Source organism: Dendrobates tinctorius, unplaced genomic scaffold, assembly GCF_039654945.1.
Source record: "Dendrobates tinctorius isolate UK_male_01 unplaced genomic scaffold, ASM3965494v1 ptg000126l, whole genome shotgun sequence".
In the NCBI taxonomy this organism is placed as follows: Eukaryota; Metazoa; Chordata; class Amphibia; order Anura; family Dendrobatidae; genus Dendrobates; species Dendrobates tinctorius.
This window is the reverse complement of record NW_027361794.1, coordinates 23,651,999-23,669,920: the sequence shown is the minus strand read 5'-3', so window position 1 is coordinate 23,669,920 and position 17,922 is coordinate 23,651,999. Positions and strand designations below refer to the sequence as shown.

Sequence of the window (17,922 nt, the reverse complement as noted above, 5' to 3'; positions counted from 1 at the left end):
AGGGATCAGATCATTTCTGTCCGTAGTGTTTGTGGAAACTAAAAATCTTTTCTAAAAGCATCAAACTTCTGTGTGTGACTCAGAGCTGAGATCTAACGTCGATAGAAGATTCCAGTGCGGGGAAGACGGGAAACCAGGGCTGTGGAGTCGGTAAGCCACAGTTGCGACTCCGACTCCGACTCCGACTCCTGGATTTTATCAGGCTCCGACTCCGACTCCGGCTCCGGCTCCGACTCCGACTCCTTCATAAATGGCCAATTCATAACAACAAATTTACTGTTGTAAAATATTAAACATCGTGCTTATTCAGTTTCTCACCATCATATAAGTAATCAGACCACTTAGAGCAAAAACTACATTTATTAGAATACAATTAGAATATAGCAAATAACTTTTATAAACTTTTATAAACTGTAAGTAAATATGCAATAAACACTTTTATGCAGTTAATAAGAAGAAATCTATAAATTTGTCCTCAGAAAAAGTATTGTCTCTGTCAGATCCTCCTTCATGGATGCCCTCAAATCTGATCTAATTATTTTGAGAGGAGAGAACAACCTCTCTACACTAACTTGTGTTGGTGGCAAAGCAGTAACCACTCGGGCAACATCTCTGACAATGTCAGGATACAGAGGAATCGCTTGTTGCACTGTTATTTTTGATGAACGGTCAAATTTCTCAATTTCTTTTAGTGCACATGAAAAATTCTGCTGAAATGTACTGGCTGTGTTCCTTGATGGGGATGACTCTTCTATGCGGGAACGCTTTGCACGGTCCTTGTGATCCAAATATTTTTCGAAATTAAATTCTTCATCAGTTGATGATGAGGGTGAAGATGTGGCAGGACGACCAAATTCTTCTTGTTCCTCCTGACTGTTCTGCAACCCTTTCATCCTTACTGCTATTTCAAACAGAGCTTCTTTTCCTTTACTTAGCTGTTGATCATCTAGAAGAATCCGATGCATTGGGTCTACATAAACAGCAGCCAAAAGAATGTTATTTTGTAATAGTAGCTCCTCTCTCCGTTTCATTGATGTAGCAATGCCACTTGCAATTAACCCTCCTCTTTGGGACAGGCGAAACATCAGGTTCTTCCACTCCTTTAAGAAAATACCTGGAGTTAAGTCCTCTGCTTGTAATTTTTTAGTCACTGTAAATGGGTGCTCTAGCAATTTTTCCAGCTCAGTCACCTGATTCCACTGACTTTCATTTAGCGTCAGTTGAGGGTTAGTCATGTCTACAAGAAAGGTTTTCAGTTCAACCAAGCGCTGAATCATTAAGTAAGTACTGCCCCATCGTGTGGCTTGATCAATAATTGCCCCTTTTCCAGCACGTCTCTTCAAAATTGAGTCAACTTTAGGGGTTCTGGCAACAGTAGCCAATTTTCTCACCTTGCCAATCAGTGCAGCAGCATGTCCTTTTTGCAGACTGTCTCTTATAGCCAGCTGTAGCGTATGCACAACACAGCGCATGTGATGAATGAAAGAACATATTGACACAGTTTCAACAAGATCATCTAAACTATCATGTTGCTGTTCATCTGAAGCAACTTCAGTTTGCTCCTCAGTTACAATACTGTGTTCCTCTATTTCAAACATTTCTGTGTCTGTGGACCCAGAATGTTCTTCTAGCTGCTGGTCACCATCATTACTCTCATTCATTAGCTTAATAGTACTTATCATATTTGAAGCATTGTCAGTTACGACAGAAAGAACTTGCTCTTTTTTAAGTTCATAGTCTTGCAGAACCTTTTCCACCAAGACCTGGAGAAACTCACTGGTGTGATGAGCTTTGGTGTCTTTTACTGCCAATGTCTTGGTAACTATTTCATTTTTATCACAAACAAATCGGACATTGATGGCAAAATAGTTCACTCTGTGACGTGTGCAGGCATCCATTTTAAGAAACAGAAAGCGTCCCTTGAGAGTTTTTTTAAGTTCTTCCTTTTGTTTAAAAGCTTCTTCGATTACTAATTTTCTAATTCTCTCTCCAGAGAAACACCAAGCTTGCGGGCCATTTCCCCATTCAGACACATAAAAGCTGGTCGTGAAAATAATGAAATAGGCACACTATCCTTTACAACAAGCTCTATGATCTGTTTTTTAAATGTATCTACTGTCATTGTCACAGTAACTTTGTCACTGACAAAATATCTTGCAACTGATTGCTGCAAAGTTCTCTGCTCCTTTGTTTGGCTGGAAGAGCTGGGCACTGGTTCATTGGTTTGGATGCAGTCTTTCTCATCCACTGCTTTCAGTACTTCTGGATGAAAGTGCTGTAAATGTCTCTTTAGATTAGAAGCTCTGGTAGGAGCATTTTTATCTTTGCCTCAATATGCACTCATCTTGGCTTCACAGCATTTGTTTTCGTCTGGATCATTTGTCATACACTGACAGACATAATGTTTTCTATCTTGAGTGATGGTGAAATGTTCAAATACAGCTGATTTAATGTGATGCTTCTTTGACATTCTCAGATTTTTAATTCTGCATTCACAATCCAAATGACAATTGTTTTTCCTAAAAACAATTGTACAAAATTATTGCCAGGTCGCACAACTGATATAGTGGTCAGTAATACTGTATTATTCCTCATGTACTCACAGTTAACTGATGCAAAGTTTGTTGAAAGGATAATACTTCTTACAGTCTTCCTCTTCTGAGTAGCAGGCAGCTGTGAGATGCTTGGAAGACGCACACCTAGTATGATCTAGTCTAGAGGAGGAGCTTTACTACTAAGAATTTGCAACACATTTTCACTTTCAGTTTCATACATTGTAAGTAGGGGGGTTGGGGCAGCATGAGGTTAACCAAGTATAAGATTAGATAAGGGCAGTGGAGAACAGTGACACACAAGAAGTAAGAAATGTCTCTATCTCCAGCAGAACTGCTTATCACTGTTGTTCATAGTTTGATAGAACATATATATTTGAGTAACATTTATAAAATTCATATGAAAGTTCAATTATGAAATATTAATACATTTTTTTTTAAAGCTGGAGTCGGAGTCGGTACATTTCTACCAACTCCGACTCCGACTCCAACCAAAACTAACTCCGACTCCGACTCCACGACTCCGACTCCACAACCCTGCGGGAAACCTTCATACAGACGGCCGGTGGGGATGGAGGCAGTGACCGACTCTGGCCACATCTGTCTCTAGAGCCGCAGTAGAAGATGAAGATGTCGTCCTCATCATGAAGGAGTTATTTCTCATGTCACGTGTAATGAATATCTCCTGCAGTATTGCTAATGCCGATTCCAGTGTCGGTAATGAGACGAGAATTAGCGTTATGGAAGATGAGTCTATGAGAAACGTGTTCAGCTGCCGACTCCGAGGAGGAAACTGCTTGTTGTCTGTGGCCTAAATATATAGGTTTTATTAGTAGATGTCAGGGAAGAAAACTAAACCCTGTAAGATAATAAATCTCATATGTTTCCCTTATTATCTCCAGTAATTGTATTTTTACACAGGATTCTTATGATGTTACATCAGATCATCTTCTTCTCATTCAGATCTCTACAATATCGGATCCTCTCAGTGAAGATCTTCTACAGAAGAGAATTTTCCTGATTTCCCCATCAAGGATGGATATGGACAGAGACAAGATGGCGGAGAGGATGTTACACCTCACCCTAGAGATCCTCTTCTGTCTCACTGGAGAGGTGAGAGATTCTGTTGACGTCACATTACATCATTCTTATCTATGGGAATAACAGATGGACATAACTGGAGAGGTGAGGACTCTGGAAATGTCTGTAGTGAGATTTATTAATGTGTCTCTCCATAACCAGGATTACACAGTGGTGAAGAAGACCTCTAGTGATCGCTGTCAGGACCCTGTATCTGAGGGATGTGGCAGACCCCTGAGCCCAATCACGGGGCCTCCACCTTACCCCCTGATCCATGAGGACATCAATGACCAGAAGATCCTAGAACTCATCTACAAGATGATGGAGCTGCTGACTGGAGAGGTGACACTGCTGGGAATGCTGGGACATTATACAGTAACACTATGAAGGGATCGGGGGATGACGGTATCATTGTATGTGTCAGGTTCCTATAAGGTGTCAGGATGTCGCTGTCTATTTCTCCATGGAGGAGTGGGAGCATTTAGAAGGACACAGAGATCTGTACAAGGACATCATAATGGAGGTTCCCCAGTCCCTCACATCACCAGGTAATAGACAGGACTAAATACACACGGCCTATAATTATCTGTATGTAGAGAATGAATTCAGTCCCTGTATGTGTTTCCTCCAGATCTATCCAGTAAGAGGACAACACCAGAGAGATGTCCCCGTCCTCTTCTTCCACAGGACTGTAACCAAGAAGATCCCAGTGTTCCTCAGGATCATCAGGTAGATGAGAGAAGGTGTCAGGAGATCTCCCCTATGATGTGTAGACGGCTGTGAAGGTCTTGTGCTCAGTCTTGTTTTATCCACCAGTATTATATGTTTTATACTTGTGTAATGAGAACGGTGGAGATGGCAGGATTAGAGCTGATCATAGATGGGACTTCTCCATCTGTCTGTGACTTTCACAATATTTGTTTCAGGGTGAAGATCTGACCCATATTAATCCTACAGAGACATATGTGAGAGATGATGAGCGGTGTAAAGAGGAGATTCCCACATATGACTACCCAGGTGAGTAGTAACCACTGAATGCAGAGAAGTCACAGATTCCTCTCAGTCACCGGCTGTGGCTGCTTTATCGGTGGTGTAGTCCGTCCGTATTACCATGATCACCATTTTGCCTCTAGACCACAACATTCTCCTCCAACCAAAAATGTTAAAATGACTTTGGGCAATGAAAGCCCTTGTCTATAGGACTTACAACCTGGAGGATCCACCCCCCCTGGGATTAGTGTGAGGGTGATCCCTTAAAGCAAGATCTATATGATTGCTTGTACCTGACCCAATATAGGCCGAGTGCACACTGCAAGAGTCACACCGAACACAGAGTTAGATGTCTACTCCTTTCTCAGCAAAGGCTTGCACACAACTGAAGTGTATTCTCAAGACAGAGACAGTAAATAGGTGTCACACAATCTTCTGAGTAGCCAGTGTCAGTCTATGATAGGTCCATTCACCTTCACTTCCATATATGGTATCCAGTATCTCAGCTTCTGCATTCCAAGGATTCCTTCCAGGATGTTGTCTGAAGACACAGACGCCATCTTGGTACACCATATGTGAACTGACTTATATAAGATTTAATAATTGATTTCATTAGCCATTCTCTCCTTCACATTAGGAGACACTGACCGTCACCTGCCCAGATCTGTGACTATAAAGCCAAATGACAGCGTACGCAAAATGTGCTGACAAGATAGAAAATCACTTGAAGAAAGGTATTATGTGCTTTATGTGGTGCTCTGATTACATATTAATCTGTATTACATCCAGCAAAATGTCACCGGCGATGGCGGCGCCTGCGCAGTAGCGTCTATAAGTAATTGATAGAGGCTACTGCGCTGGCGCCGCTGATGACAATTTGCTGGATGTAATTTTTTTTCTAAGCCTCACAATAGCCACAATATTATAGGCATTATCACCAATAATATCAATGCTATTATATGCATTATGTAATAATGGGGGTAAGTCAGTGAGGGATCAGCGACCTGTCATAAGCCAATACAGAGGAATATGGAATCAGAGCACCACATAAAGCCCCGCCCACAGCCCCGCCCCAGAGTACGAGAATCTCATTAACTGAAAACAACAAATACAGATTACACAACAACCACAAGACGGATTTCATCACCAGGTATCACTGTAATCAGTATAACGGTGCTGACCTGACAGTGTCTGTAGGTTACTGAGCACAATCCTGCTGACAGGTTCCCTTTAAGACATCTCAGCTCTGCACTATTATACACAGTTCTCTCTAAATGTGTAATATTTCTCCATGAAACTCATCTGACAGAAAATATTGGAGCTTACGATAGTTTAGATTGTGACGTCACCGAGCCCCATACTCTAATTACCCCAGAGAGGTTTCACCACTAGCTGCTCATTTATTACTGATGGAGACTGTGGAGCTTGATCATTTCAGTAGATGTTATTGTCTATAGTCACAGTGTTTGATTACAGTAGTCTCCAAAATCCTCTGATTTAACCTCTTCCTGCAGTCAGTTTTGTGTTCCTAATCAGGCCCCATTATTAATATCTGACGTGTGTCACTTTATGTGGTGATAAATTATTCACAGAGGATAATAGGAAACAAATGGATCTTACAAATTATTTTCCATCTTTGCACTATACCCTACATACGATTGTACACTACTGTCTGGGCACATGGCAGTGTTCAGAAGGGAAGGAGCGCCATTTAGCTATTTGAATACAGATCTAGCTGGAATAGTTTGCAGACACAATGTATTGGGAGCACTGTTCATGGTCACCTGGCAGCTCAAAAGATGTCCACCATGAACATGCTTGGCTCTATCTTCTCTACTCTCCATATCCCAAGGATTGCCTTGCTCATTGTCCTTTAACACCATTACATGGAATCTGGACTTACACTGGGACCCCTAGGCTTGGACCATGGTGTTACCTGCTATTCTGTGCTGTTTAGAGTTGAGCGATACCAGCCGATACTTGAAAATATCGGATCGGAATGGATCGGCCGATCTTAAAAAAAAGTATCGGTATCGCCGATTCCGATACCGGGAACCAATGCAAGTCAATGGGGCCAAAATATCGGAATTAAAAAAAACCCTTTCTTTCCTTGTAGGTTAATTCTACATGAAGAAAAACAACTAAGAATAATGTAGAATGTATTGTGGGAGGTGGAGGAGACATTAAAGCCATAGAGGTTTAGCCCAATCAAATGGAATAGCAGGAATTAAACTTTTTTTTAAAGACGTTAGGAGTTACAAAGATATTGACTATGTTAGCCTCATTTATATTTTGCCAGACATGTATGTCTTCTTCTTCTTTCTTCTTTCTTCTTCTTTCTTATTCTTCTTCCTTTTTTTACATTCTTCTTCTTCTTCCTTTTTTTACATTCTTCTACTTCCTTTTTTTACATTCTTCTTCTTATTCCTTTTTTTACATTCTTCTTCTTCTTCCTTTTTTTAAATTCTTCTTCTTCTTCCTTTTTTTACATTCTTCATATTCTTCTTATTCAACAATTATTATTCTACATATTCAACTTCTTCATCTTCTTCCTATTCTTCTTCATCATATTCTTATTTGTGTCAGGCATTCCTGTAGTTGTTATCTAGAAAAGTTAGAAGTTTACACCTTCCGTTCTGCCTGTCACAAAAGATTTACAACAGGATTTGTCCGCGTTCAGTTTGGCCTGCAGCAGCAGGCCTTTTCCAGGGGCACCACGAGGAGGAACGGACTCACCCCCATACACTGCTTAGTCTTCTTCTGCTTATAAATAAGATAATATCATTTGCTCAGAGTATTAGTCTTATGCTTAATGTTCTTCTGCTTTGTTTTTTTATGCTTCTTTGTCTTCTCTCTCTTGTTGTTCTGCATCTTGGTGGTTGTCTTCCTGTTCTTTGTCCTCTTGAACCAGCTGACGGTACTGGCACCCGGAGGGGCAGCAGAAGGAACAAGAGCCAATGGCACTACCGAGGACCAGCTGACGGTGCTGGAACCCGGTTACTAAGCAGGAGGTACCTGTGCTACAAAGCACTACCAAGGACCAGCAGACGTTGCCGGAACTCGGATACCGAGATGGAGGCACCTAGGCCAAAGGCTCTGCCGAGAACCAGCTGACGGTGCTGGAACCCGGATGGGTAGCATAAGCTGCAAGAGCAAATGGAAATAGCGAGGACCAGCTGACAGTGCTGGCACCCGGAGGGGCAGCAGAAGGAATAAGAGCCAATGGCACAACCGAGGACCAGCTGACGGTGCTGGAACACGGTTACTAAGCAGGAGGTACCTGTGCTACAAAGCACTACCAAGGACCAGCAGACGTTGCCGGAACTCGGATACTGAGATGGAGGCACCTAGGCCAAAGGCTCTGCCGAGAACCAGCTGACGGTGCTGGAACCCGGATGGTTAGCATAAGCTACAAGAGCAAATGGAAATAGCGAGGACCAGCTGACAGTGCTGGCACCCGGAGGGGCAGCAGAAAGAATAAGAGCCAATGGCACAACCGAGGACCAGCTGATGGTGCTGGAACCCGGTTACTAAGCAGGAGGTACCTGTGCTACAAAGCACTACCAAGGACCAGCAGACGTTGCCGGAACTCGGATACCGAGATGGAGGCACCTAGGCCAAAGGCTCTGCCGAGAACCAGCTGACGGTGCTGGAACCCGGAGGGGCAGCTGAAGTTACCCCTGAAAAGCAAAGTTGGCATGCCGCAAGCTGGCCGCAGTTACCGAATCACACAGTCCTACAGGGGGTGCTTGTCCTACTGGCAATACGGAACAAGCCTTTCTTACCAGAACCCGCAGTCCACATAGGAAGCACCTAAACTGCTGGCACCCTAGCCTCGGCTAACCCAACCGCAACACGACATGGCAACTTGGGGTGGCAAACTGACATTGACACTTCCCGGAAACAGCAGGCAGGGCTGGAACCAAGCTGGGCAGGAGGGAGTACCCGTGCCAAAGTCAGTTATGAGCAGCAACTGGCGATGTTGGAGCCCAGGGACAAGCACTTAGCAGGCTGAGGCCTGATATGCTGTCAATTGTGAGGCAGCAGGACAGATTGCCATCAAAACAGCAGGGGAACAGCTGACGTTACTGAACCCCACAAACACAGGAGCTAGTGTTTTACTCTGTGAAGACGGCACTTCCGAGCAACAACTGGCTGTGTTGAAGCCCAGGGACAAGCACGGAGCAGGCTGAGGATGCATTGAAGAAATTTTAAGATCGGTTGTAGACTTCTACTAATTTTAACCAAGCTCCACTTAGGCCTGTGGCTTCACTGATTTTCGTATTTCCCCTGTCCTCCAACCCCGCCAGTTACAGCTCCGAAGTGGCGTCTGCACAATCCACACTTGTTCCTGTGTTACAGGTGTTCAGTCCGGTCAGTTAATCCCCTGATGTGTGTCCGGCAATGTCGCCTGCTCTGTCCACATTCCCATAACTAGTTGAAGCCCAGGAAATAGGAGGGTGTAGCCAGAGGCCTACTGTCTTTGGAATGCGGAGACAGCAGGAGATACTGCCATCCACACAGCAGGGGAACAGCTGACGTTACTGAACCCCACTGAGACACGGGAGCAAGTGTCTCTTTCCGTGTGGACGGCACTTCCGAGCTACAACTGGCTGTGTTGAAGCCCAGGAAATAGGAGGGTGTAGGCAGAGGCCTACTGTCTTTGGAATGCGGAGACAGCAGGAGAGACTGCCATCCACACAGCAGGGGAACAGCTGACATTACTGAACCCCACTGAGACACGGGAGCAAGTGTCTCTTTCCGTGTGGACGGCACTTCCGAGCTACAACTGGCTGTGTTGAAGCCCAGGAAATAGGAGGGTGTAGGCAGAGGCCTACTGTCTTTGGAATGCGGAGACAGCAGGAGAGACTGCCATCCACACAGCAGGGGAACAGCTGACGTTACTGAACCCCACTGAGACATGGGAGCAAGTGTCTCTTTCCGTGTGGACGGCACTTCCGAGCTACAACTGGCTGTGTTGAAGCCCAGGAAATAGGAGGGTGTAGGCAGAGGCCTACTGTCTTTGGAATGCGGAGACAGCAGGAGAGACTGCCATCCACACAGCAGGGGAACAGCTGACGTTACTGAACCCCACTGAGACACGGGAGCAAGTGTCTCTTTCCGTGTGGACGGCACTTCCGAGCTACAACTGGCTGTGTTGAAGCCCAGGAAATAGGAGGGTGTAGGCAGAGGCCTACTGTCTTTGGAATGCAGAGACAGCAGGAGAGACTGCCATCCACACAGCAGGGGAACAGCTGGCGTTACTGAACCCCACTGAGACACGGAAGCAAGTGTCTCTTTCCGTGTGGACGGCACTTCCGAGCTACAACTGGCTGTGTTGAAGCCCAGGAAATAGGAGGGTGTAGGCAGAGGCCTACTGTCTTTGGAATGCGGAGACAGCAGGAGAGACTGCCATCCACACAGCAGGGGAACAGCTGACGTTACTGAACCCCACTGAGACACGGGAGCAAGTGTCTCTTTCCGTGTGGACGGCACTTCCGAGCTACAACTGGCTGTGTTGAAGCCCAGGAAATAGGAGGGTGTAGGCAGAGGCCTACTGTCTTTGGAATGCGGAGACAGCAGGAGAGACTGCCATCCACACAGCAGGGGAACAGCTGACGTTACTGAACCCCACTGAGACACGGGAGCAAGTGTCTCTTTCCGTGTGGACGGCACTTCCGAGCTACAACTGGCTGTGTTGAAGCCCAGGAAATAGGAGGGTGTAGGCAGAGGCCTACTGTCTTTGGAATGCAGAGACAGCAGGAGAGACTGCCATCCACACAGCAGGGGAACAGCTGGCGTTACTGAACCCCACTGAGACACGGCAGCAAGTGTCTCTTTCCGTGTGGACGGCACTTCCGAGCTACAACTGGCTGTGTTGAAGCCCAGGCAAAATCTGGGTGTAGGCTGAGGCCTACTGTCTTTGGAATGCGGAGACAGCAGGAGAGACTGCCATCCACACAGCAGGGGAACAGCTGACGTTACTGAACCCCACTGAGACACGGCAGCAAGTGTCTCTTTCCGTGTGGATGGCACTTCCGAGCTACAACTGGCTGTGTTGAAGCCCAGGAAATAGGAGGGTGTAGGCAGAGGCCTACTGTCTTTGGAATGCGGAGACAGCAGGAGAGACTGCCATCCACACAGCAGGGGAACAGCTGGCAGTGCTGAACCCCACTAACACTTGAACGAATGTGTTTGGCTCTGTGGAGATGACACTTCTGAACACCAACTGACGCTGTTGGAGCCCAGGATTAGGCGAGGAGCAGGCTGGGGCCTGTTGCTTTTGGCAGGTGAAGGCAGCAGGAGACTTGCCATCTCCACAGCAGGGGAACAGCTGGCAGTGCTGAACCCCACTAACACTTGAACGAATGTGTTTGGCTCTGTGGAGACGACACTTCTGAACACCAACTGATGCTGTTGGAGCCCAGGATCAGGCGTGGAGCAGGCTGGGGCCTACTGGATTTTGGCAGGTGTAGGCAGCAGGAGACTTGCCATCTCCACAGCAGGGGAACAGCTGGCATTGCTGAACCCCACTAACACTTGAACGAATGTGTTTGGCTCTGTGGAGACGACACTTCTGAACACCAACTGATGCTGTTGGAGCCCAGGATCAGGCGAGGAGCAGGCTGGGGCCTACTGGATTTTGGCAGGTGTAGGCAGCAGGAGACTTGCCATCTCCACAGCAGGGGAACAGCTGGCATTGCTGAACCCCACTAACACTTGAACGAATGTGTTTGGCTCTGTGGAGACGACACTTCTGAACACCAACTGACGCTGTTGGAGCCCAGGATTAGGCGAGGAGCAGGCTGGGGCCTGTTGCTTTTGGCAGGTGAAGGCAGCAGGAGACTTGCCATCTCCACAGCAGGGGAACAGCTGGCAGTGCTGAACCCCACTAACACTTGAACGAATGTGTTTGGCTCTGTGGAGACGACACTTCTGAACACCAACTGATGCTGTTGGAGCCCAGGATCAGGCGTGGAGCAGGCTGGGGCCTACTGGATTTTGGCAGGTGTAGGCAGCAGGAGACTTGCCATCTCCACAGCAGGGGAACAGCTGGCATTGCTGAACCCCACTAACACTTGAACGAATGTGTTTGGCTCTGTGGAGACGACACTTCTGAACACCAACTGATGCTGTTGGAGCCCAGGATCAGGCGAGGAGCAGGCTGGGGCCTACTGGATTTTGGCAGGTGTAGGCAGCAGGAGACTTGCCATCTCCACAGCAGGGGAACAGCTGGCATTGCTGAACCCCACTAACACTTGAACGAATGTGTTTGGCTCTGTGGAGACGACACTTCTGAACACCAACTGACGCTGTTGGAGCCCAGGATTAGGCGAGGAGCAGGCTGGGGCCTGTTGCTTTTGGCAGGTGAAGGCAGCAGGAGACTTGCCATCTCCACAGCAGGGGAACAGCTGGCAGTGCTGAACCCCACTAACACTTGAACGAATGTGTTTGGCTCTGTGGAGACGACACTTCTGAACACCAACTGACGCTGTTGGAGCCCAGGATCAGGCGTGGAGCAGGCTGGGGCCTACTGGATTTTGGCAGGTGTAGGCAGCAGGAGACCTGCCATCTCCACAGCAGGGGAACAGCTGGCAGTGCTGAACCCCACTAACACTTGAACGAATGTGTTTGGCTCTGTGGAGACGACACTTCTGAACACCAACTGACGCTGTTGGAGCCCAGGATTAGGCGAGGAGCAGGCTGGGGCCTACTGGATTTTGGCAGGTGTAGGCAGCAGGAGACTTGCCATCTCCACAGCAGGGGAACAGCTGGCATTGCTAAACCCCACTAACACTTGAACGAATGTGTTTGGCTCTGTGGAGACGACACTTCTGAACACCAACTGACGCTGTTGGAGCCCAGGATTAGGCGAGGAGCACGCTGGGGCCTACTGGATTTTGGCAGGTGTAGGCAGCAGGAGACTTGCCATCTCCACAGCAGGGGAACAGCTGGCAGTGCTGAACCCCACTAACACTTGAACGAATGTGTTTGGCTCTGTGGAGACAACACTTCTGAACACCAACTGACGCTGTTGGAGACCAGGATTACGCATGCCGCATGCAGAGGCCAATGGGCAGCGGTTTTTATGGAGGTTGTTGACTACTACTGATTCTAACCATGCTCCACTTAGGCCTCTGGCTCCACTGTCTCTACTATTTACCCTGGCCTCCAACCCCGCCAGCTACATCTCTGAAGTGGCGTCAGCACAATCTACACTTGTTCCTGTGTTACTGGTGCTCAGTCCCGTCAGTTGATCCCCTGATGTTTGTCCGGCAAGTTCGCCAGCTCTGTCCTCATTCCCACTACTGGTTATGGGAATGTGGACAGAGCAGGAGACCTTGCCGGACACACATCAGGGGATAAACTGATGGGACTGACCACAGGAACACAGGAACAAGTGTAGATTGTGCTGATGCCACTTCAGAGATGTAGATGGCGGGGTTGGAGGCCAGGGGAAATAGTAGAGACAGTGGAGCCAGAGACCTAAGTTGGGCACGGTTAAAAATCAGTAGTGGTTTGAATGTTGATGGAGCTGGTGACTTTGCCGTCCACACAGCAGGGGATCAGCTGGCGTTACTGAACCCCACTAACACAGGAGCTAGTGTGTTTCTCTGTGCAGACGACACATCTGAGCGACAACTGGCTGTGTTGAAGCACAGGGATTATAGTTCAGGTGGTAGAAAAATGAACACACCAGCAGACCTGGATACAGTTGCCAACCACTAATTTAGTCTGTAAGAGGAATGGCAAAGTCTTTGGAGATCCAGGCCTTGTTCATTTTCAGAAAAGTCAGCCGGTCAACATTATCGGAAGATAGTCGCGTGCGACGGTCTGTTAGTACACCACCTGCGGCACTAAAGATGCGTTCCGATAATACACTGGCAGCAGGGCAAGCCAGCACCTCCAATGCATACTGGCTAAGCTCTGGCCATGTATCCAGCTTAGAGACCCAAAACTTGAAGGGGGAAGAGCCATCTGGGAGTACAGTGACAGGGCAAGACATGTAGTCTGACACCATCTGACGGAAGCGTTGCCTCCTGCTGACTCGAGGCGTCGCTGATGGTGTAGACAATTGTGGTGGACACACAAAACTTTGCCACATTTGGGCCATAGTGGTCTTGCCTTGTGCTGCGGCGCTGCCTCTGCTCCCTCTTTGTGCAGAGTTTCCTCCACTGCCTCGACGCACAGAGCTGCTTTGTAAAGCACTAGCAACAATGCTGTCGGGTGGAATGGAAAACATTATGGACTGCACCAGTGACTCTTCGTACTCCCGCAGTTTATGCTCCCAGTTCAACGTTGGTATGAGCCTTTGTACGCTGTCCCGGTAGCGAGGATCTAGGAGGGTGTACACCCAATAATCAGCCGAGACGAGAATGTGGGCGATGCGGCGGTCGTTTCTCAGGCACTGCAGCATGAAATCAACCATGTGCTGCAGACTCCCAACTGCCAAAGAACCGCTGTCCCCTGTTTGAGGCGTGACCTTGGCCTGCTCTGCATCACCCCACCCTCACTGTACATACTGAGTAGAGGTTTGTGTACCTCCCTCCTCTGGAGAGATGTCTTCCTCCTCCATCGACTCCTCCTCATCCTCCTCACAAAGTGTCCCCTGCCTAGGCCTTTGTGAGGAAACACGTAGCGCAGACTGTCCAGAAGCAGATGGCATTTGGGACTCCTCATCCTCCACCTCTTCCGAAACCTCATCCCTTAGTGCTTGCAGTGTTTGTTGAAGCAGGCAGATAAGGGGGACAGTCATGCTGACTAGTGTATCATCTGCACTCGCCATCCGCGTGGATTCATCGAAGGCACGCAAAACGAGGCAGATGTCCTTCATAGAGGCCCACTCAATGGTGCTGAAGTGTGAACGGCGCACAGTGCGACTTGTTTGCGCCTGATGCAGCTGGTACTCCATGACTGCTGCCTGCTGCTCACACAACCGCTCCAACATATGTAACGTTGAATTCCACCGGGTGGGTAGGTCACATATGATGCGATGTTCCGGAAGGCCAAATCGTCGCTGCAGAGCAGCGAGGCACGATCTTGCCGTGCTGGAACGCCGCAAGTGAGCGCACTCTATGTGGACCTTGTGCAACAGTGCATCAAGATCCGGATAGTCCCTCAGAAAGCTCTGCACGACCAAGTTAAGCACATGTGCCAGACATGGGATGTGTGTGAGGTTGCCTAGGCCAAGAGCTGCCACCAGATTTCGGCCATTGTCACACACTACCAAGCCCGGCTGGAGATTCGCTGGCCCAAACCACACATCGCTCTCCTGCTTGATAGCATTCCAGAGCTCCTGCGCTGTGTGGCTTCGATTCCCCAAAGAAATTAATTTGAGTACAGCCTGTTGACGTTTGGCCACGGCTGTGCTCATATCGGTCATAACAGGCTCCTGCTCTGCTGTTTCTGAGGAACTTGAGTAGGAGGAGTCTATGTGTACAGACTGGAGTCCTGCAATCCGTGGCGTTGGAAGAACTCATACAGCGCCACTCTCCAGATCTGTACCCGGCTCCACAACATTGACCCAGTGGGCAGTGAGGGAAAGGTATCGTCCCTGTCCATGGTTACTGGTCCACGCATCGGTGGTCAGGTGGACCTTGCTACTAACGGCGTTTAGTAGCGCATGTTTTATTTTGCCCTCAACATGTTTCTGCAGGGCAGGGACGGCTCGCCTGCTGAAATAAAAGTGGCTGGGCACGTTGTATTGGGGGACTGCCAATGCCATTAAGTCCCGGAAGGTGTCAGTGTCCACCAGCCTGAATGACAGCATTTCAACTGCCAGAAGTTTGGCAATGCCAGCATTCAGAGACTGTGCTCAGGGATGGTTTGCCGAGTAAGGGCGCCTTTTATCCCATGCCTGTGCTACCGATGGCTGTGATGGATGGGAACGTGCTGCTATGGGTGGAATCTGACAGGGTCTCCGGACAACAGTGGCAGAGGTTCTTCCTTGGCGATCCTGTGAGGAAGCCGAACCAGCAGTGTGTGAGCTGGAGGAAGAGGCCCCAACACGAACTGAAGAGGTGGTAGGTGGTGCTGTACGTTGGCCTACGTCTTCAGGGTGTCTCTGCAACTCCAACTCGTGCTTGGTGCGCACATGTTTCCACATATTTGTGGTATTGAGGTTGCTAACATTTCTCCCTCTTTTGACTTTCTGATGACACAGCTTGCATTTGACAAAGCAAATGTCATCTGCAACTGTGTCAAAAAAGGACCACGCACTGCAAGTCTTGGGAGCGCCCGTTTTGCCTTTGGAATGAGGAATGCTCCTAACGGGTGCCGAAGTGGAGGGTACAGGCAACCAAGTCTTCCCCCTCCCTCTGCCTCCTGTTTTGGCCGGTAGGGGAATCTCTTCCTCCGAGCTGCTCCCACCACCTTCCTGTTCCTCACGCCATGATGGGTCAAGGACCTCATCATCTTCCCTCCCCTCTTCAAACAGCTGCTTCTCCGGGGTTGTCTCGCCAGCACCGTACGCACCAGAAAGTGGCAACTGAGTCTCGTCATCATCTGATGTGTACTGAGGTGTGCTGACAATAGGCACTGGCCCACTCGCCTCTTCAGATTCAGAGGGACAAAGAAGTTGTGCATCATTGCATACTCCCTCTTCTTCACATTCAGGAATGCTGCTTGGCTGGCCCCCTCTTTCCAAGCCAACAGATTCCGAGAACAGAAGTAGAGACTGTGATGGCTCCTGTCCATGTCTCTCTGACTGCCTGGGCACTTTGGCAGGTGGTGAAGAGACAGATGGTTGCTCTTCGGTGCTCTGGTCCTGAGAGGCTGTGGAAGTAATTGAAGTCGATGCGTTAGCTGCCATCCATCCGACAACGGCTTCAATTTGTTCCTCCCGCAGCAGTGGGGTACGTTGAGGTCCTACAAAGCTGCGCATAAAGGACTGTTGCCTGCTAAAACTGGGGGATGCTGATCCACTGGTGCCCGCAGCAGGCCCAGAATCCCCACGTCCTCTACCTGCAGAATCCCCACGTCCTCTCCCTGCAGAATCCCCACGTCCTCTCCCTGCTGAAACTCCACGCCCACGCGCCTTACTCCCTGCCTTCTTCATCTTGCCAGACTGCTTAAGATAGGCAGAAAAGTACAAAGGGGGGCCTTAGTGTGCTTATTCCTGAACAGCTGGTTACAGGTACAAGAAACACTAATTTTATGAAGTGTGTGTGTGTGGACTACACTTTAATAGGAGCTGATGTGGCCTACACAAGTTCCAAATGTAGTGTTTGGTGAACTTTTTTTGTGGTTTCTTTGTTGGAAACAAACTCAAAGTATGTGAACAAAGAATTGAAACTGATAGTATCACCAACTTTTTGGAGCTATTACAATGCAGGCAGGTAACCTACAATGCAAAAGATGAGGCTCCAAAAAAATTGGGTAATACTAATCTGGCTGCGCCGGCAGGGCACAAGCCAGAAAAAAAGGCTCCTCTATCTACTCCTATATAGTGTTTGCAACCAACCAATGTTGATGGATACGGATGGATGCACACTAATAGGAGAAGAAAAAATGAGCTGCACTCAAAGACAAATATGTGTGAGGCAGTGACGCACGTTGAGCGTCCTACAGCCAGACGTAGCTGCAGGACACTCTACTCAGCGTGAGCTGCACTCACACACAGTCAAGTGACCTCTCAGACAGCCGTGAACAGTGCAGCTAAGTGGGCACTGGCACTGACAGGCTGCAGAAAGGCTCCGCTGTGTACTCCTATATAGTGTTTGCAACCACCGTAGATGGAGACGGATGGATGCACACTAATAGAAGAAAAAATGAGCTGCACTCAAATAAAAATATGTGTGAGGCACTGACGCACGCTGAGCGTCCTACAACCAGACGTAGCTGCAGGACACACTACTCAGCGTGAGCTGCACTCACACACAGTCAGAGACCTCTCAGACAGCCGTGAACAGTGCAGCAAAGTGGACACTAGCACTGAAAGGCTGCAGAAAGGCTCCGCTGTCTACTACTAGTGTTTGCAACCAACGTATATGGATACGGATGGAAGCACACTAGATTGAAATTATGTAAAAAATGCAGCTCAAAAAATAAAAGATGTATGAGGCAGCAGTGCTCACACTGGGTGGCCTACAACCTGACGTGGCTGCAGGACCCACTCCACAGCGTGAGCTGCACTCACACAGCCATTGCAGACAGATGTGAACACTGCTGCTAGGGCAAAGAAGGCTACAGTGGTGGTTTATGTAGCCTGGGTAAAGCACTAGATGTTTGGTAGAATCGCTATTTCTAACTGTCCCTCACAGTCTTCTACAGCAGCCTGTCCCTAACTGAATTCACAGCA

The 17,922-nt window shown here is 48.2% G+C and overlaps 1 protein-coding gene across 1 annotated transcript in view; it reads left to right on the top strand.

Moving 5' to 3' along the window:
- Positions 1–3,518: 3,518 nt before the first annotated feature.
- Positions 3,519–17,922, top strand: part of LOC141047178 (uncharacterized) — an 86,111-nt gene continuing 71,707 nt past the window's right edge. Inside the window, exons 1-5 of the mRNA XM_073542133.1 lie at positions 3,519–3,665; positions 3,795–3,974; positions 4,057–4,180; positions 4,264–4,361; positions 4,559–4,649. Coding sequence (XP_073398234.1) covers positions 3,588–3,665; positions 3,795–3,974; positions 4,057–4,180; positions 4,264–4,361; positions 4,559–4,649 — 571 coding nt within the window. The 5' untranslated portion in view covers positions 3,519–3,587. The remainder of the gene's footprint in view (positions 3,666–3,794; positions 3,975–4,056; positions 4,181–4,263; positions 4,362–4,558; positions 4,650–17,922) is intronic.